The 21,618-nt window shown below is 37.5% G+C and overlaps 1 protein-coding gene and 1 long non-coding RNA gene across 11 annotated transcripts in view; both read left to right on the top strand.

Annotated features, from left to right (window-relative positions):
• The window catches only part of LOC127513524 (protocadherin Fat 4-like), a 97,902-nt gene that overhangs the window by 70,839 nt on the left and 5,445 nt on the right, over positions 1–21,618 (top strand). For 4 of the 10 annotated variants that reach the window (XM_051895379.1, XM_051895390.1, XM_051895396.1 and 1 more), the window contains exons 21-25: positions 521–669; positions 1,347–1,654; positions 1,995–2,105; positions 2,523–2,714; positions 2,846–2,943. In XM_051895379.1, coding sequence (XP_051751339.1) covers positions 521–669; positions 1,347–1,654; positions 1,995–2,105; positions 2,523–2,714; positions 2,846–2,943 — 858 coding nt within the window. Of the gene's footprint in view, positions 1–520; positions 670–1,346; positions 1,655–1,994; positions 2,106–2,522; positions 2,715–2,845; positions 2,944–9,983; positions 10,149–10,641; positions 10,711–11,004; positions 11,169–11,384; positions 11,430–11,537; positions 11,628–11,715; positions 11,806–12,121; positions 12,230–12,516; positions 12,631–13,859; positions 13,954–14,240; positions 14,354–14,470; positions 14,645–17,559; positions 17,686–17,783; positions 18,036–18,130; positions 18,230–19,492; positions 19,666–21,618 lie in introns of those variants that run through there. The other 6 variants (XM_051895432.1, XM_051895425.1, XM_051895449.1 and 3 more) reach the window with 4 other exon arrangements.
• On the top strand, positions 5,338–6,046 carry LOC127513661 (uncharacterized). Its single transcript, XR_007930460.1, has 3 exons — positions 5,338–5,746; positions 5,904–5,922; positions 6,019–6,046. It is a non-coding gene; the product is annotated as an uncharacterized LOC127513661 (long non-coding RNA).

Here is a 21,618-nt window from a genome sequence, read left to right on the forward strand (position 1 = left end):
GGGAACGGCGCGAGGCCTTGAGTCTCTCACGGAGGAGCTCCGGAAGCATAAAAGGAGGAGCGACGACAGTGAAGGACGAGAGAGGACCAGGCCTGGACTTTATTTTGTTTTATTATGTTTGTGTGGCCGGCAGACGTCCGCGAGGGTCTGCTGGCATTACTTTCGTTTTGTTCTTTGTTTATTTTATTAAAGTTTATTGTTTGAATGTTAAAAAAATAAATAAATAAATAAAAAATAAACAAAGAACAAAACGAAAGTAATGCCAGCAGACCCTCGCTCGTTAACTCTCGCGTCACCGCCCTCGCGCCGTTCCCTCACGGCTCTCGCCCGCCCTGCTTGTCACACTAACCCTTTAATGTAAACTTACATTGTCAGGAACGCACATCAAAACAAACCATGATCTGTTTTGTTGAAGAGCAGCAGAACATTCTGTGAACTGACTCTGCACACATGTGATATCACAGACTAATTCAAAATAAGAGTTCAACAGGGATTTTATACAAATGTTGTCTTTCTGTAGTTTCTCTGAAGACTCCTCAGTGGTCACACTGGATGCTGAAACAGGAGACATCACTTTGACCTCTGACCTTAGCGGGGTCACAGAAGACACACTGCTAACCCTTACTGCTATAGCGACCGATCATGGAACACCACCAGAATCTGATGAAGGTTTGCATAATTCCTCTAGTGAATCTGGTGATAAAGGATTAGTTTACTTTAAAATGAAAATTACCTTATGATTTACTCACCCTCAAGCCATCCTAGGTGTACATGACTTTCTTAGTTATATTACTTATATTAATAATCACCCTGATGCTCCAAAGCTTTATAATGGCAGTGCACGGAAACCACCTTTTTGAAGCTCAAGAAAGTGCATCCATTCATGATAAATGTACTCCACACAGCTCCGGGGGGTTAATAAAGGCCTTCTAAAGCGAAGTGATGCAAGAAAAAATTGTAAAGAAAATTATAAGAAAAATATCCATATTTAACATGTTATAAATTAAAATAGCTAGCTTCCGCCTTCCGTATTCAACTTAGGAAGAAAATGTAACGCCTCTCGCAGTTCAAAACGCTTAAGCTACGTCCTACGCCTTGCTTATTCAAATTATGAAAAAAAGCATAACTGTGTAATTATTAATATAACTCCGATTGTATTCGTCTGAAAGAAGGATGGGATACGATGGCTTGAGGGTGAGTAAATCATGGGGTAATTTTCATTTTAAAGTGAATTAATCCTTTAAAACAATGCAGATAATGTGAGCGATTCTTTTTGGAAGCAATTAATTCCCCCTTCATTATTCAAATCTGATTTGATGATTTCTTCTGATTTCTTCTCTCTTTAGTCGAAGTCTTGATCTACTTTAAAATTGCCCCTTTCACTGAGAATGTGGCTTTTGAAAGCTCCTCCTACAACTTTGCAATAAAGGAGAATGAACCTGAGGCCTCAATAGTGGGCAAGGTCAAGGCATTAACAGGTAATCCACTGGTTACTGTCAGCTATAACATGAAGTCACACAAGGATGTCTTCTCTGTGGATGGTGAGGGAACCATAAAAGCTCTCAGACCGCTGGACAAGGAGGAAGTGGAGTGGTACATCCTCACAGTAGAGGCCATAGACTCCAGCACTCCTCCAAACACTGCAGAGACAACGGTACTATTCTTACTTCAAATTGAGACCAGAAACAATCTCTACACAAGTACGCAATTTATGTTAATGCATAAGGTACTTTATTTATATACCCAATTAAAGCAACACTTGAAATGCAATTAGCTTCCCATTTGCATTCTGACACATAATTTATATATCAGAATGCAGAATGCAATGCTTGTGTAGCTATAAGTGTTTGCATTCACATACTTACATAGAGTATGTTTCTGGTCTAAGTCTTACTCTTCAAGCATGTCAAAGTGAAAGTTTCTCTTCTTAAAAGAAAACTGCCACAGGGCTCATTTATATTTGCATTTGACTTTATTTCTCTCACAATCTTCAGGTCAGTGTTCAGGTTGAGAATGTGAATGAGGCTCCTGGGTTTGACAATGAAATATATGAAGCAGAAATTTTCAGTATCTTTCCATACAAATTCCCTATAGTGAATATCCAGGTAAGTGTGGCTGGGCATAGACATCAGTTAAAAATGCAGTGGATGTAGTCAAATCTATTTTATAATTAGTGGTGTTCACTAAGGCACATTTCGACATCCCATCCCATCTGTGCCGTGGACATGAATGATTCCTCAAATCATGGGTCTTGTTGAGATGATGTGTGCTGATATTTTTCGAAGTAATCAGACTTTGTTTAACGGGTTATTTCAAAATGTTCTAGTTATAAAGTATGTTTACGAGCTGTTTAATTCATAAAATTTAATTAAAATATTACTAAATAGTGAACTTACCAAATGAAGATAATGACCAAGCTCAGAACTGTATATTTCATGGCTGTCAATAAACTTGATTTATTTATCACAATTGATTTGATGATTTTTGTAAAAGTGGTTGAAATGTGGTTGTTTGACCCTCAGGCATGGGACCCTGATGTGGGCGAGAGCTCAGAACTGCAGTATTCCCTGCAGGAGTCCACAACTCTGCTGGATGTGGAGGCAAACACTGGTCAGATCTACGTACTGGATGCATCTAGCTTTGGAGACAGTCTGTTCACCTTTCATGTTAAAGCCACTGATAAACATGGACTGTTCACGACTACAACAGTACAGGTGAGAGAGAGAAAATAAGAGAAAGCTTCTGGAAGACTGTTTCAAATGATCAATGGCATTTTGATTGAGAACAGAACAATAAAACAGAGCAGTCAATGCCAAGACTGAGTTCTTGTGTTTGCCACCTACAGATCAAAGTAAAACAAAGTGTACATCGTGACAGCGTCTCAGTAATCTCTCTAAACCAGCCTGTATACATAGTGGAGAAGAAGATACTAGAGATGGAAGAGTGAGTAATCTCCGTTCATTATTTAAACATGTTATTGAGACAGAAAAAGAGCATTTCCATTTATGAAGTGAAGTGTTAATATGTTTTGAGCTAAAACATATTTAAGGAATAATGAACCTAAAAAATAAATTTAAAAATGTTTTCACTGAAACACAAAAAGGAAATGTTCATACAGTTCTTTTCCACAAAGTGTCATACAGTAGTGACCATAGCTTCTTCAAATAAGTAACAAATAACAGTTCATATGACTTGTGGGCTGTATTACCAAGTCTTTTTAAGTAACCTTGAACAGACTGAAATTTACACCATTATTTACTGAAAAGCTTCTCTTCTAGTAAGATTTTAATTCAGGGAATGACATTAAAAAACTGGGGGGTATTCCAGAAAGCAGGTTATGTGACATGCCTGGGTATGTTTAAGAGTAAGCGGATAACCTACACTTTCGGTTCCAATAATGGAGGTAACTTTCAGGGTATCTACAGCAACTTACTCTCTGAACATAACCTGCTCCAGAGCAGGATCTGTTCCAGGGTTAGTTTGCTTCAGAGGTGTTTAGCACATGTGTGACCTATTGATGAGGCTCCAGTGGGCGTGACAGATTGCTCACAATATTATATATATTGCCACCATACAATTATAAGGTTCTATCTGCATGCTGAGCGGTTTTGAGATATTGAGCTAAGTATTAAGACAAGTTTTTCAATTCTATTTGACTTTGTAGATCGAACCATATTGTTTTCTAAATAAAAAGTCCCAAAATGTACACAACTTAAAAAAAATCACATGTAAATAAGTTGTCACAGAATAAGAATATGTGAATAACTCAATTTTGACAAAAATGTCAGATAGACATTATTGTAATTCCAAGGTGATGATATAGTTCAATCATTTTATAGCACTATTAAAAAAAGTTTTATTTATTTTTTTATTTTTTATTTTTTATTTTTTTTTGCAAAAGGACGTGGAAGCAAAATGACTAAACTTTTACAGCCATCTTACCTTTACAAGTACAGACTGTTATTTAGTTTAATCAGTGTTTCTTTTTAATATATAATTAGCATCAAACAAACAATATAGTTCATATTTACAGGGATTAAAGATTATTAAACAAAAAGATTGAAAAATGATTGCACAACCACCAAATAGGTGGCGATATGCACCAAGTATGTAAATAGCCAGTAAACAAAAGAAGAAGAAAGAAGTAGTATGGTGCGCTTTTTCTTAGCATCTGTTTCCATGGTGATTTGTTGATTCATTGCTCTGTTGAGAATGTCTTGTGTGTTAACTGTGAACATACGCTGAGTTGGCTGAACTTACTATAACCTTGCTTTCCGGAATACACCAGTAGTGGAATACACTTTCTGGAATCTTATTGTTTTGTGTTCTTTACACCATCTGATAGTGTTTTCTTTTTCTCAGTTCAATGGAGAAAGTTTTAGGCTGGGCTGTGAAAATCCTCAGTGTGAGAGCCGAGAATGGGAATGAGATGCGCACCATTCTCAGAGACTCTACAGACAAAACTTACGTCAGTTTCATTGCCATTGACTCCAGTGGAGCTGTCATCAAAGCCACAGAGATCAAAGAGTAAGTTGAACTATTATCAGTTTATTTAGACTATTCTAATGTGAAAGCTGATGTGGAAATGTGCAAGTAAACAATTAAAACTGATCCGAGATCTGAATACATTTATTTCCAACTTTGACTGCCCACTGATTAATAACTTGCCATTGAATAAAAAATATTGTATATGAACTGTTCCTGTCCTATATATATATATATATATATATATATATATATATATCAGAGATTTTAGGGTGCATTTGTATAATTTAAAATGAAAAACCTTCAATATCAGGTTGACTGACCTAGCAGTATGTGAAAAAACAACCCAGCAAATATATTAATGTATAAAACCCAACAAGCTATCCAGCTATCCACCTTAAAAAGTATTCCCCCTTAAAATCCTGATTTATAGAGGTTTACTAATCAAAAAAAATATATATACTTATGAATACTTTATGTAAATGCATTAACAAAAATATAAGCTATATATATGAAAAATGAATGTTTGTCAATTAACAAAAACTATACTCTTCACATTTCCCCCTGGCCTGCTTGTCTAAATTATATCTGTTCTATATAATTAGGATGAGAGTTTTATGGGCAGCATCTGAATTATGTTCACTCCCACAGGAAACTGAACACTGAGCTCAAAGTTTTAACATCTGAACTGGAGAAGGTTTTTGGTCTTGGTTTGGAAATCAAAGTGGAGGACAGTTCTGGAAACACTGAAGATCCCAGTCAAGCAGTTACAAATGCTCTCATTGCTGTCAGTGTTGTGCTGAGTGTAATCATTGTGACTTTAGCATCAACGATTATCCATCTTAAGTAAGTTATTACTGGCCATGTAACTGCATTCACTCACACACTCAATCTATCTATTCATCATCATCATCTATCATCATCATCTATGAAATACGTGAGAATTGATTTTTTTATTTTATTGATCAAATTGTCTGTTCTGTTTCACCTGGACTGCAGTAGTAGGTAATACAACTTTCCTTTGCCAGTTATCTTTAAAGTGATAAAATGATGTTTCATGTTCATGTTTAACATTGCTCGTGTTTTAGGTATAATTTTTTCACAGTGAAGAAATTTATGTTTGGTGAAGTAGGTATAATACATATTTTTGTTGCCTCAGGAAAAAGAAGAAGGACACAGATTCTGACACACACAGTTTAAATACTGGCATTGATTTAAATGAAGATAGAAGGAGTATTGACTTTCCTGTTAACTTCAAAACGTAAGTCCCAAAATATTGTTAAAGATCTGATAGAGTCAGTTAAACTTATTTGTGAAAAGATTGTTCTCAAATACAAAATATGCTTTAGTTACCATGTATTCATGCACTGATTTGTTCAGAGATGTTTGACTAAACATCATTCTTATCTTGTTAACAGAATCCCAGAATCCATAGAGGTAAAGCACCTTGCTGTAATGACAAACTCATAATTCATTAAATATAAATTTGTCATTTAACATGGAATCTAAATTGTTATTTATAATTTTGTCCAGGGTGAGGTTAGTGAGAAATTTTGACAGAGAATCTGAGAATGGAAGTGATATCAGTGGAAACAGCATCTCGGTCATCTGAAAACACCCTGATGGGTCAAAGCTCCTCACTTCTTCTCAGTAGTGCACAAGACTTCATGAACTTATGTCTTGATTATGACACTTTTACAGCCTTAATCCTAAACTTGAGATGCCTTGTAGGCAGCATTTTAAGGGTTGAGTTCCCAACATGGAGGAAACAGCATAAGTATCAGGACTTCTAAAGACAGAAACCAGGCTCTGGACTACAGCATTACAGGATTAACCTCTTTGATCATGTACACTCAGTTCCAGGATCAGCTGTCATGTGACTCACGATGACATACTCAAGTCACAACATACACAACACAGGGTGAATTCCCTTCAAAGAGGGAGCATCACTCTGCTCCACTCATTATGTATTTCTGTCTCATAAGTGACTGTATGGATCACACTACATGAAGCTTTATTCTTCGCATTATTTTTAATTGGAATGTTATTTAAAAGCAGAATACATAATGAAAAATACATGTAGCTGTCCTGCAGACAGGAGAACATGGTGCTTGAAATGCCAGTCATTGGATTGATTCCCAAGGAATACATGAATTGCTAAATGTGTAAATGTAAATAAATGTAGATATTTTTTTCAAATGTAGCCTCTGTGTCTTTAATTCACATTTGGCATTTGGTTAAAACTAACAAACATTAAAAATGTGTTATGTTTGGGATATTTAAATTAGTTAAATTTCTAGGTTTGAGAAGACCACAACAACAGATGTTAGTTTATTAGGTTTGGGTAGGAGATATCCACATTTCTATGTAGAACTAAAGGTTTTTTTAAGTACACAGTACAAAGACATTTTTATTAACCATAACTCCTGACAAAGCCACTTGAAGGCAAGCCTGCAACTTTAGCCGAAATAGTTTATTTAACCAAGGAAATAGGAAATATTTAATAAATGGACAGCCCATCGGCTAATTTTCAACATGTTAATTTTAGATTTATCTATTTTTAGAGTTTACACCAAATACTGCTGTTTTAAAAGAGAAATCACAGACAATTTCTCAACAGGTATGAATCAGTTTACAACACATTTCTACTGTACCTACGGACCCCCATATCTCCCAATAATAAGACGATCTCTGACTCCTGACCTGGAGGGAAACAGCACATGCAATAGGCTGGTCAGGGCTGGACCAGGTTTTCTTTGATTCCAGAAAGTCTACTATTCACCCACACAGAGGTCTTCCACCCTGCTCCCCTTCCACTGTCCTGCAGAGTTTAGCTTCAACCCAACAGACCTGAACTCTTGAAAACATACAAGCAGATGTGCTGAAGTAAGTTGGAAATAAACTTTGCATGACAGTGGGTCCCCAGGAGAAGTGTTGGGTGTAATGCATGCAGTGTTTAATTACTGTATTTTAATTAAATTTCCCTTTAAAAAGTAAGGAACTACTCTTAATTTTTCTGTAATTGAATTACAGTTAATTCTAATGTAATTGCATTAAATACTGATTATAAAACGGATAGTTCCGGCCCTTGATTCTGATTGATTGAGTCGCGTTTGAAGCCGTTGTAAAATTTCCGAAAACATACAGCTGATCGCATTACATAAATATCGCTGCGCTACTGAGTGTGTATGTTGCTGCGTCTGTCTTAACCACTCTTAGCAACATTGATTTTGTTCATTGAAGCTGCGTTATGTAGAAGAGTATTGTGAGAGAGATATCGAGTGACTGAATGTATTACCTGCATTCAGGTAATAATACCAAGGGTTCACTCAAAGCACGGAGAGTCTGCTTTTAGCTGTTACGCCAGCCGCAGCTGGAACCAGCTTCCAGAAGAGATCAGATGTGCTCCAATAGTAGTCACATTTAAATCCAGACTTAAAACGTCCGAACTGATTGCGCTTTATTTTATATGTATCATCATTTTATTCTTTTAATTCTTTTTCTCGTTTTTATTTCATTTTTAATGCATTTTATATCAATCTTTTATGCATCATATTTTTATTTCTGACTGTTTTAATGCATTTTAAATCTGAGCTGGGAGAATTAGGAAGTAAGCATTTATCCCTGGATGGAGCTCTGACAGAGTTAGTCCAGGAAGATTTGTCTGTAAGGGTACTGTTTAAACACACAACTACCTGACAAATATAAATATTTTTACAGTTATCCCTCCAGCATGAGGAAGATCCATTTAGATCCGTTCTGATGGATAGATCTGTTTAGATCTGCTCTGATGGAAAACAAAGTTGAATTAGCCCTAGTGGCTACAAATATTCTGACTGAAACTGTTATTTTATTTTATTTTATTTTATTTTATTTTATTTTATGCATTCCATTTTTATAATTATGTATTTGTTTCCTCTTTATGTAAAGCACTTTGAATTACCATTGTGTATGAAATGTGCTATTCAAATAAAATTGCCTAGCCTTCGTGTGCAAATGCTGCCTGCAGAGTGATTGCCTATAAGGCAGTGAGGCAACAAGTCAGCTGCCTAAGTTTTCGGATGCAGTTTATCTCTCTCGTCCTAATCAAACACACCTGAATCACTTAATCAAGGTCTTCAGGATCTCTAGAAGCTTCCAGGCAGGAGTAGGTGCGTTCACGCCATGTTGTACAGTATTATCGTAATTACGAGATTTCAACTTGTAAAAAGCATTCACATCCTTGTAGAGCTCATAATTACAATTTTTGTACCACCTGACTGCTGCAGATTCATTCAGGCATTGATAGTGTTGCCATAGAAATTTATGATTCCCAGTCTGACGACATGAACAGCTCTGAGTAGAACGTCACGTGTTCTTGAAATCACGGTAATTACGACATGGTGTGAGCCCAGATTTATTGAAATGGAAATAAAAGAATCCAATGAAGTCATGATGAAGTAGAGAGTGTGACTTTGATCCCTTTTTCCAGCAGATTAAGAGACTAAATTGATTGAGGTTTTTTTTTTTTCTTTTTTTTTTCACTTTTACTAAACTAAATTAAAACACATTTCTGTAGGATTATTGTTTCAGCAAACATTAAAATCTTTTATTATGTAAAATCATCAGCAGAAGATATACAGTAATAATCTTTCTTCCATTTAAGTACAGTTTATTGTGTGTGACCTTTGATTTGTTCTGTAATGTCACTAAAATGCTGATGTCATAAATATAACGCTGGTTCTGATAAACAAGGCTCGTAAGTAATAAGCAGTGATAAGATAATGTTTGATTGTGTTGGCAGTAGCAACACGGAATAAAGGATATAGATTTAAAATAATCTCATTGAGTTACCCAGCAGTGCAGGGTGTGAATTATTCATTGTTGTCATGTATCTTTACAGCCTGTTCAATTGCAGGCCAAAGTCCAGCATAAAGGTCTTTAGATTTATTGCAGTTGATGAATGGTTATTATTAAGGTATGAATAATGTAACAGTCATTGTTACAAAATAATGATCACTTCCCCAACATGATCTCATATCATCCTGTCATCCTATTTTGTTATTATGAGCAGTTGACTGTTCATTATCATTCTTGTTACACCACCCATTTACTAAATAAGTAAATAAATTGATGTGAAATTTGAGTTGAAATTATGCCATTATGTGACAGGAAACAGTGTGAAGTGATTCAAGAGGCAAGATTAGTGTATGAAATCAGTTTCCAGGGGCAGCAGCCAAGTAAACAGTTCAGAATGTTGTGATTGACCAATCAGAATCAAGTACTTCAGAGGGACATATCATAATCAACAAGAATAGACCCGGGTGACTGAAACCTTTACGTGAGTAGGAATGGTAGAACAAAGTCTATAGGTGTAAAATCTTAGATATCCTTAAATAAGCTTGTAACATGAAACTATTTCCGTACAATCCCTCCCACATCACTGTATTATTGGCCTCTATGAAGCACCTTTGATACCTGTTTATACCAGAGGCCATAACTGTTTATGACATACAATAAAGAACAGCTCTGAGAGAGAAATTACAGGAGGAATAGTCATTCTCTTCACTGCCAGGCTTCATAATTCAGGCAGCACTGACAGTGAATCATGGAAAAGATGGATTTATTCTATATTTTATTTATTTTAGCTTGTCTTCATGTCCACAGTGTAAGGAGTGCTATTGGTAAGTCAAATTCATTCATAACCAGCTAAAGTATCAATTTTAAATTCAAACATTTGGATGTGAGGCCTAACTTACTTTTATAAGTTTTATTTATTTCTATCTGTTTAGTTCTATCTATTGTCTATGGTTAAAAATCATGTGTTTTACAGGACAAAGGTCTTCTATATTGAAGTAAAATATTTAATAGGAAACCACTTTATTCAATAATATAAGTGAAGTGATTTAAGATTAAATGACACGAGTTTGAACATTGGAGTAATATTCATAATCCAATCATAAATTAGAATGACAACTGTCTGTCCACTATCCATGTCACCAGCATATCGGTAAAAATTATGAAAATTAAAATGGATTTTAAAACTGTAGGCCCGTGTTTAAATTGTGATGCATCTTATTTTTAATGTATTGTGTGATTTAGTGTATTGTGTGCTACTTAGTTTAGGCTTTAAGCTGTTTGTTACATCCTGAATCTAATGACTTGTTGTTGTTAAAGGGACCTCACAGATAAACTGTGTAGCTGGAACTAATATCGAAGTAGGGAGTACCCTGGAGGGATATGAAGGTGAGAAATGTCCACAATATTAGATGCTCCTTCTTTTTAAATTTGCAAAAAAATAAAATAAATAAAATTCCGGAGCAAAAATTTCGATTATTTAATTTCAATGTAAAGATATTTGTATTGATTTGTATTGAAACAACTTATAAAATAATTGATATTTGATTTAAAAAACTCATTTAAAATGCCTTTGCTTGTGAATATTAAAAGAGCAATGCAAGATCAATACTGGCATTATATTTATGTTTTAGATTGTGTGTTAGAATATGTATTTAAATGTGTATTTGATCTGGCCTTCAGGAGATGTAGAGATTATCACTAATATCGGACCTGATGATCATCTGGTGCTGGAGGGATATCTCTTTCATACTGGTGTGACATTTCTGGAGCTGGTTTACTCTGATAAAGACTCAACCGCTACTGTACGAACCATCAAACCACTGGACGCTGATGTACTACAGGAGGTCTGTCCCTCACTGAACCATTTTAATCAATATTCATGATATAATTTATCAATAACTACAAACCAACAATATCCCCTGCTGACTGACAGTTTAGTTTAGGATAAATCTGCATCCATTACCCATTCTGTCACAGTTGGTAGTATTACATTTTATTTTTTTAATTTCATAAAGAAATGAAGTGCCACTTATGACTCTTTGTGTGTTTTTTTATTCCAGTCAGGAGGGATTTTGTATTATTCACTCACTTGCCCAAACCCATCTGTAAGTTTAAACAATAACATTATCAAATCATTCAATATGACAAAGTATTATAGAAATAAAGATTCAGCACATAAACCTTCCATATAAAGTCTTCATTCTCCATTTCAGCTGAAAAACATCAGGACATTAACAGTTCAGGATGTCAATGACAATCCTCCGATCTTCGAGAGTAAATCATACAGCGTCACAGTGTCAGAGGTGTGTGTAATGTCATCTTTATACAGCAGTAGTGTGTTTGGTCACTCAGACACTCACATCTCTTTGTAAACCGTGTCTTTTGCTCCAGGCGACGGCTGTGGAGTCAGATGTGATCAGGGTGACGGCTAAAGATGCAGATGTTTCTACAGAGAACAGCAGAATTACATATTCTATACTGGTAAATCATGAACGATTCTCATATACTTCTTATAATACTAACACAGGTTTACACAAAACTACATGTGTCAGGCATGAAGATGTAATTTAATTGTAAGTTAAATTTCCAATAGGGATGTCAATCAAATAAAATGCCCAATTTTCGTGTTCTTTCTTTCTTTCTTTCTTTCTTTCTTTCTTTCTTTCTTTCTTTTTAAAGTTTTGATGCATGCAGATCCTTCTGAAGGAAAGAGAACTAAATGATATATAATTATTCAGTAAGCTCAGCTTGTGTCCATGAATTTCATTTTAATTAATCACTTCCCCTCTATTAACAGCCTCCAGCACCGGATGAATTTGAAATGAGAGGTGACGGTAACATCCGGTTGAAACAACGTCTGAACTACAACAATGTTCAACAGTACACCTTCACTGTGGAAGCTAAAGTAAAAACAAACTCTCTGACACCCTACCAGTCCCACATCCAATTTAGTTTGATCACTAAACATCAAACTTGCTTTAGTAGTCTATTCTTTAAAGGAATAGTTCACACAAAATAATTCAATCTCGTGCAACACAAAAAGGAGATGTTTAGCAGAATGTCCAAGTTACTTTTTTTTTCCATAAAATGAAAGTGGATGGGGACCAGGAACAAATTACAAAATGAACTATAACTATTTTGGATGAACTAATTTGAAGGTAAATAGTAATAAAACTCTATGTTTCTTTGCAGGATGTAGGAGAACTCAGTGACACCACAACAGTTACAATAACAGTTGAAGATTTTGACAATCTAAACCCTTATTTTGATCACAGTCTCTACAAGGCATCCATTGAGGAAAATCAGGTAAATTTGTATATCTTTATTGTCCACCAAGGTGGAAAATTGTCTTTGGCTCACCAGCACTTAAAATAGCTATACAAGTAGTGTTAAAAACAACAAAAACAGAACAAAAAACAGACAGATTCACATTTCATAAAAATAACAACTCACGCCGCTGTGATTTAATTTATCAAACAATTGCGGAATTGAGAATTTTAATAGCATTTGGAATGAATGATCGCTTAAACACATTTTTATTCACAAGAGGTATTCTGTAGCGTCTGCCTGATTTCAAGGGCTCAAATTGGCTAAAAAGAGGTTGAGAACTACCTGCAAGAATACTCCTCGCCTTCTTTCTTGCCCTTTCAACATAAAGTTGTCCTAAGGGCTTCTGTGGTCTGCCATCAATTTTACTTGCCATTGACACAATTCTGGTGAGCTTATTCTTAGATCTACAGTTTAAATGTTCATACCAGGCAGGTATATAAGACAGTACACTCTCCACAATAGATTTGTAAACAAGTTCTAAAATATGCTGACTAACTCCAAAGCCACTGAGTTGTCTTAGAAGAAATAGTCACTGTGAACATCTTTTAAAGATATACTCAGAGTTATCGACAAAGCTCACCTGTGAGTCCAGGATTGAGCCGAGATATTTAAAATTCTCCACAATTTCTACTTGTTGACCCACAAGTGAAATTGGTTGGATTGTCATGTCTCTTTTTGTACACATAATTAATTCCTTTGTCTTCACGACATTAATTTCTAATTGGCTAAAATGACACCAAGTTTCAAGGGCCTTAGTGTGAGCCAAATAGGCAACATCATGCAGAGAGTTAGTTTTATCCAATAGGCCAACTAAGGCCATATCATCTGCATATTTTAATAATCTAAAAAGTTCCCCCTGAATCGAAAACTCATTAGTAAATAAAGAAAAAAAGCACAGGGGAAAGAACACAGCCTTGTGGGCAACCTGTGCTTAAAGTGAGCACGACTGACATAATACCACTGACACAGACGATATATACGGGGTAAGATAACGTTACCACCAAGCGAAATCTACGACAGACGGCAATAACAGTTTTAAAAACAAACTTTAAAACTCCAACAAACAAACAAAATGAGCAAACAGGACACACGCGGTGAGCACAGGGTCAGCAGCAGAGCCGCGCCCCCGACGTCATGATCAATACTTTAAACTCATGTCTGATCGAACAAATCAAACCCTCCATGTCTTTTCTGTTCATGTACAGGTAGGACAGTTTTCAGACATCATTCCTGAGGCCATAAAAGCTCAAGATGGCGACACGGGCATCAACGAGCCTGTAGTTTACAGCATAACAGCAGGTAACAGAAGATTTACAACACACTTACATGACATGCATCCTAATCTAAATAACCTCCTCCACCTGTTCCCAAATAAAGTTTCTCTGTAGATGTGCGAGAGCTGGAGGTGAAACACTGATAAATCTGATAAAATAGAAAATTCCACCAAACAATAGTCAAGCACAGTAATTGTAATAAAACAAGTACTTTACACTGCTAATACACTTCTATTTGAATAAATAATTGCACTCATATTCTGAATTAAGTTTCTGATAATAACACAGCATGTATACACATTTCTGTTCCAGTTTCTTCAAATGATTATCAGAGCAACTTTGAAATCGATGAAAACAGTGGAGTCATCTCTGTGACAACGGCACTAGACAGAGAGGAAATAGACCAGATAACTGTTTACATACAGGTATCAGACATTTATTAAGACATTCATTAAAATCATTAGGCTGATGTTATGAATCGCAAGAGGATTCAGTATTGTGTTTGCTTATATTTTTTATTCATGACTTCCTTTAAAAAATAGGCAACTCAGAAGGATGATGCCAGCAAAACGGCTAATGCTGTTGTGTCCGTCACCATTGAGGATGTGAATGACAACCCTCCGAAATTTGACCAGGATGAGTACACCGTATCTATTCTGGAAAATTCACCACAGGATCAGTTTGTGCTTCAGACTAGAGTCACTGATCTAGACCTGGTACTGTTCCTCAAAACATCACTGTTTGTAAAGTAATATAATTATTGTGAGATTCAGCCAAAAAAATGCATGCAAAAATAACTTACTAATTGACTTCCTTTCAAGGGAGGATTTGTGGGAACATTCCATATTATTCCAGAATCTGTACCTTTTTCTATCAGCCCTGATGGAACAATTCTAGTGAAAAGTTCTGCGGACCTAGACAGAGAAACCACAACCAGCTTCAGTTTTCAAGTAACAACAAATCTCATCAACAATTTTCAGAATGAACGATTATAATAACATTATGTTTTCAAACACCACTGCATAATAAGCATGCCAATTTTCTCTCCAAATTCTAAAGGTTGAAGCACAAGAAAAACCTCCTTCCACCAACAAAGCAACAGCCGACGTGACCATCATCCTGTTGGATGAGAATGACAACAGTCCACAGTTTACAACTTCTAAGTATCAGGGCAAAGTTTACGGCAATCAGACTATTGGAATGCAGGTTGTCAAGGTGATAAATCATTGTTTTGTTAAGTCATTTAATCATTTTCCAGCACAATCAATATTTTAGTAAATTTCTGGATTTTATTATGGAACCAGTATGTCATTATAAGATGACTACTATATCATAAACATTGGAATAAAGTTACTAACTAAACTTACTGTACATATATTTTCATGTAAGGTTGAAGCAACAGACCTGGATGAAGGTCCAAATAGTGAAATCAGCTACTCCATTGAGTTCGGAAATGAGGGAGGTTATTTTGGCATTAATGAGAATGATGGAGAGATTACGCTAGTTCAGACAATCCCACTGGTGGAAAACAAAATCCTTCAGTTTTCACTCTATGTGACTGCAAAAGATGGTAAGATATCATGTGTGTTCTGGAAGACATTTGATGGAAGTATATATGGCTGTGGATACATTACTGTTGGCTTAAATACCATTTCACTTCCTTTACATACATTAGGGGGCGCTATAAGCAGATCCACTTCTACAATGGTGGATGTCCAGGCACCTGGAGATTCTCATCCTCAGTTCCTTCAGAAGACCTACCAGGGACAAGTAGAGGAGGATCAGTCAGAGGCAGACATTGTGAAGGTCCTTACAAGCACAAAGAGTTTTTTTATAAGATCTTCTATGAGGGACTGCTTCTGTAACTGATATAAAAAACATTTGATGAAAACCATATGGTGTGCTAAATGACAACCAGCTAACTAACAAATATTTACTTAAAGAAATAAAAAAAGAAAAATATATTTTCACCAAATTTTGTACACTTATGTATGGACACTTGCAAAAATGGCTGATCTTGGCAATTTGGTGGCGCTATAACAGGAAATTGGCTATAACTATAAAACAATTGGTCCAATCTATTTGAAATTTTGCTAAATGTTTTTGTCAAAGCTCCCACAAGGGTCTATGAAGACAGTCCCATATATCAACAACCATAAAAATTGAGGGGAAAAAATCTGTCCATTTACTCGCCCCCATATTAGATTTCTGTGGAATACAAAAGGAGAAATTTACAAGTGTACAGGCTTTTTTTGGTTTTCCATACTGTCAATCTCCATAAAGAACACCAAAAAACACCATAAAAGGACCATCAAAGTAGTTCACACGACACATGCACTGTATTCCAAGTCTTCAGAAGTTATTTACAGTTTTGTGTCAGAAATAATCATTATGTACTGAAAACCAAAAAATTTGGAATATAACATACATTCCTTTAAATGTTAATCATTTTGAGTTCTCATGTACAGTAAGAAGACAGTGGAAATCTGGTAAACAGTCTAATCATAAATTAATGTGTACTCTCTCGTTCACAGGTGGACTTCCTGTCCATTGATCCTATTGTTCCTGTCATCTTAACAGTTGAGACTGAAGCTGACAAGTTCTCCATAAACCAGGATACAGGTGTTCTCTCGACCAAAGTCAAACTGGACTTTGAGGAGGAGAGCAGCTACACTGTGCAGCTGTCGATATCGGATGGAACTAACCGGGACGAGGCATCAGTCCTGGTCGAGGTGCTGGACATAAATGACAACAGTCCAGTTTTTGAAAGTCACCCTGCTTCTGTCTCAGTACCAGAGGATCACACGGTGGGAGATGATGTAACATCCGTTACAGCCACAGATGCAGGATGCAGGGTTTAATGGAGAAGTGCGGTATACTCTCCTGGGAGGTGCTGGAAGGTTTAATGTTGACCAGGAAACAGGAGTGATAACTCTAGCAGCTCCACTCGACAGGGAGACCCAAGATGTGTACCAGTTAGTGATCACTGCCCAAGATCAGGGTCGCCCTTCGCGCTCCACCACCACCACTCTGGACATCTCCGTGACGGACATTAACGACAATGCTCCCATATTTTCCAGACAACAGTATGAGATCACAGTGTCTGAGCATGCTGAAGTAGGAACAGCCGTGGTAGATGTCATGGCAACAGACAAGGATGATGGTGTAAATGCTATCGTGACCTATCACATTGTCAAGCAGGAGCCTTCTTCAACATCACCCGTCTTTATCATTGATGCAGAGTCTGGTTCCATAAGCCTTGCTGAAAAGCTGGATTATGGAAAAGCTAAGCGCTACACTCTAGAAGTGGAGGGACAAGATGGAGGTACCCCTGTTCTCACTGGCAGTGCTACTGTAACGGTGTGGGTGGAGGACGTGAACGATAAAGCTCCTGTGTTCAGTAAGGACCAGTACGACGTGTCCGTCTATGAAAACCTTGCAGGTGGAACTGCTCTGGTATCTTTGGAGGTTACAGATGAGGATGAGGTGAGAGAAGAAAAGCAGACATATGTAAACTACACAAGACCTAAATAACCTTCAAATTAACCATGTAAACTTCCATGTAAGGTTTTGTCATTCAAAGTGTTTTGATGTACAGGTACTTACCTTTTCTAGTTTTCTTTCCGATCAGGGAGGGTTCTCTAAAGGTCATTTTATCATGGATAGTGATACCTTCGTTATCAACAGTCAAGGAGTCATATCACTCCGGAGCGACGCCACCTTGGATAGAGAAACTCTAGACAATTACAATATACAGGTACAAAGCAATCACATTCATTTCTTAATTTCAACTATTTACAAAATGTTCAGGATAACTATTCATTCTGAATGGGATGTTTGTATTGTCTTTCTCAGGTAATAGCTGTAGACCAGCCTGTCGATGGTTTAAGCTCCACAGCTCAGGTCATCATCACTGTTCTGGACGTCAATGACAACAACCCACAATTCCTTCCTCTCCCAGAGCCCATTGAGATTCAGGAAGGTGCGTACACACCCTCATCACCTGGAGAGGTGTGCGAAATCTTAACCACAGATGCTGACATTGGAGACAATGGACGTGTCACCATCACTACTTCCACTTACAGCAATTTCTTCAGCTTCAGAGATGTGAGGACCTTAACCTATAAACAAGAAAATGTATTGTAACATGTTAGATCTTATTTAATTTTTCAAAAATCATTTCCTTTATTTCATCTCTTTAGGATGGGACTCTACTAGCTATAGAGGAGCTGGATCGGGAAACACAGGATGTATATGATTTGGTCATTGTTGCTGTGGATCATGGGATGCCACAGGGAAATGTAATTTCCTTTTCGTTGTACTATCTGCATCATTTGGATGTGTATTTTAATATAGTTTTGTGATTGTACTGATCGGTACATTCTTAGTCACAACCTCAGATAGCATTGCCACAGTCTGTTCCCAGACTGCAGGTGCATATTACAAAAATAGCAAGAATTTTCTTAAAATGCTAACTCCAATCTGATCATCAGGGTTTTTTTCCTGAGGCATGTAGTAGCATGCAATCTAGACAACATACAGTAGAACAGGGATAGCCCTGTCCCTCGAAGGCTACCTTCCTTCAGACTTTAGTCAAATCCTGCTCCAAAACACTTACCCCCGGTTTCACAGACAAGGCTTAAGCTAGTCCTAGACTAAAATGCATGTTTGAGCTGGTGTAACTGAAAGTAACTTGTACTGACAGATCTTAAAATATGTCAGTGCCATTGTTTTGTCTCAAGATGCACACCAGTAATGTTTTTTTTTCTAGTGTACGTTTATAAAAGATACTTAAATGCCTTAATTGAACTAAGGCTTAATCCTGGCTTAGGCTAAGCCCTGTCTGTGAAACCGGGCCTTAGCTGTTGTTTTCAAGAACATCTTAATTAGCTGGTCCAGGTGTGTTTGATTAGGGTTAGAGATAAACTATGCAGGATGGTGGCCCTTGACACCCCCTTTTTTCTCTAAAAGGGGTAGCCAACCCTACTCCTGGAGAGCTACTTTCCACGAGAGTTGAGCTCCAACCCTAAACAAAGTCTCCTGAACCAGCTATCCAGGGTGTTCAGAATTACTTAAAAATTACAGGCAGGTGTGTTTGAGCAGGGTTGGAACTGAACACTGATGAAAGATTGCTCTCCAGGATCAGGGTTGGCTACCTTTGCTATAAAGCAGGGGTGTCCAAAATTGCTAATGGAGAGCCAATGTTCTAAAATATTTAACTTCAACTTGCCCCAACACACTTGACTGAACGTTTCTAGTAACCCTGAATACCTTGATTAGGTATTCAGGACTATATGTGTGTTTGATTATGGTTGGAGCTAAACTCTACAGGGTGGTAGCCCATCAGGAGCAGAGCTGGCTACCCCTGCTCTAACGGTTATATTCAATCTATATTCTAGATCTATATTTAGATTTTTCCCTTAATGACACAGAGAGAAACCCCAGGTAGCTGTTTTTTTGGGGGGTACACAATACTAGTACAATCCTTAAGTTAGATACTAGACATTACAAATATGAACTTTTGGTCTGTACTACAAAAAGTTGCTTGGGTTCATTTTCTGCAGAACATCACCACAGTGAGGGTCAGTATCACAGATGTCAATGACAACGCTCCAGTTTTCAGCTCCGACACCTACAGCAAAAGTATTCTGGTTAAAGATGCCAAGGTTGGAGAGGTGCTGCTGACGCTCTCGGCCACAGATAAAGATGCTGGAAGCAACGCACTTATTAGCTACAGGTAAGATTAAGACTAAACTTCCATTTCTTTAGGATCAATAATATGAAGGCTAAAACAGTAGGTTACTGTTCATAACCCTAGTTCTCTGAAACATCAAGTGGAGAGATCCACCTATTGGAAAGGCATCCGTACCTGACCTCTGCAGAAGAATCCAAGTCTGGCCTGACAGACAGGAGCATAAGCTCAATGTCAGATAAGCACCTGGACATGCTACTTTTCCTCAGTGAGCATATTCGTTTCTCATGCAGCAAGCAGGGCAAGCTTGGTGGATCTCTCCACTCAATGTTTCAGAGAACCAGGGTTACGAACAGTAACCTATTGTTCTCTTTCATCATCTCGTGTTCAAGTTCCACCTATGGGAGATATGGGAAGCATTTTGGCATAAAGGCCTGGCTGGGCCTGAGAAAAACCTTATCTGCGCTGAGAAAAAATTTAGTGCACGAGGAATGAACAAAGAGTGCATGCAAATCACTGAAACAATTGGCTGATGCCAAGGACAGGCCTTGAAAGACAGAAGCTTAAGGGAAATATTTCCTAGGGGCTCAAAAGGCTGTTGAAACAAAGCCTCCAGCACCATGAAGAAGTCCTACTCTGGAACCGCTCTTGTAGCCTCACTCCTTCTCTGAATTGTGAGAGGCAATTCATTAAAGAGAGAATGCGCTCCAGACCCAGAAATATAATATTCTTGAGCGAGATTGAAATAGTTTTTGCTCACATTCACTCTGAAGGTGAGCACTGTGATGTGAGCGAGCACTCGAGCAGTGTTTTGCATAACTTTCTCTCTTGAATCAGCTATAATTAGGCAATCATCTATGTATGTCAGGATCTTGAGCCCTATTAACCTCAGTGGGGCTAAGCCCACCTCCGAACACTCTGGGACTCAGTGAGAGCCCGAAAGGAAGAACCGTGAATTCGTAACATGCGCCTTGGTAGGCGAAATGAAGAAATTTCCTGTTCGGAAGATAAATGCTTAATTGGGATAAAACATCTTTCAGATCGACCAATGTGAGCCAGTCGTTTTGACATACAGAGCAAGCTAGAGCCCCATGGAAGTTGTATTTCTTCAAATGTTTGTTCAACATTCTGGGATCCAGAATGGGATGAAGAGAACTGTCCTTCTTTGGAATTAGGTAACAACAGAATAAAACCCGTGATTGACGGAAGGGAGGAGATTTTGTCTTTCATGTGAGCAGAGCTCTCCTCTGTTTGAGAAAAGATAACTCAGTTGAAATGTGGGGGTTTTCTGGCAAACTCAAATCTGTAAGCTTTAATAATAGTTCGAATCACCCATTCGGGGGCTGACACAGACTGCCAGGCTATTACATGACTCACAAGAGTCCCCCCCACACACCGGAGAACTGCTTAGGGATGCTAATTTGTCCTTAGTGATACAATAGCATCATCTAGTGAACAACTTGGGGTAACATGGGGTTGCTAAGAAATGTTCTATCTTAAAAGTGAATTCATGTGATTTGTTTGAATTTTTGTTTTTTTGGTTTTGGGGAACACTGAAGCAGAAGCCTTTATTAAATTTGTGAGAGCTGTGTGTTGACAGTAGGCGCCCACCTAGGGCCAATATCCAATGCTTTCTAGGGCCGGGAGGGGGTCCCAGTGATGATTGGATGGCATCCTCCTCTTCCCTCTTCTGAGCCACTGAGAAAGCCAGCATCGTCCTCATCCCCAGAATTGGTCAGCTCATCCATTAAAGGGGGTTTGACAGATAAAACATTTTCGAAATGACCCGGGTCACTTTGGTTGGCCCATCTCAAAGAGGCCGCACCTGCATCACCTTATACCCCATAAAAGTCGAACAAACCTAAACCAGTGTTCTGTGTAGCGGCCACTTTGAGTCTGTACCCCCAGAGGCAATGGCTACAATTCTTGGGAAAATCAATAGCTTCTTAAGCAGGTTTAAGGCCCATGCACACCACACAGAAGGGATAGGAATCCCTA

The sequence above is a fragment of the Ctenopharyngodon idella genome, chromosome 1, assembly GCF_019924925.1.
Source record: "Ctenopharyngodon idella isolate HZGC_01 chromosome 1, HZGC01, whole genome shotgun sequence".
NCBI lineage: Eukaryota > Metazoa > Chordata > Actinopteri > Cypriniformes > Xenocyprididae > Ctenopharyngodon > Ctenopharyngodon idella.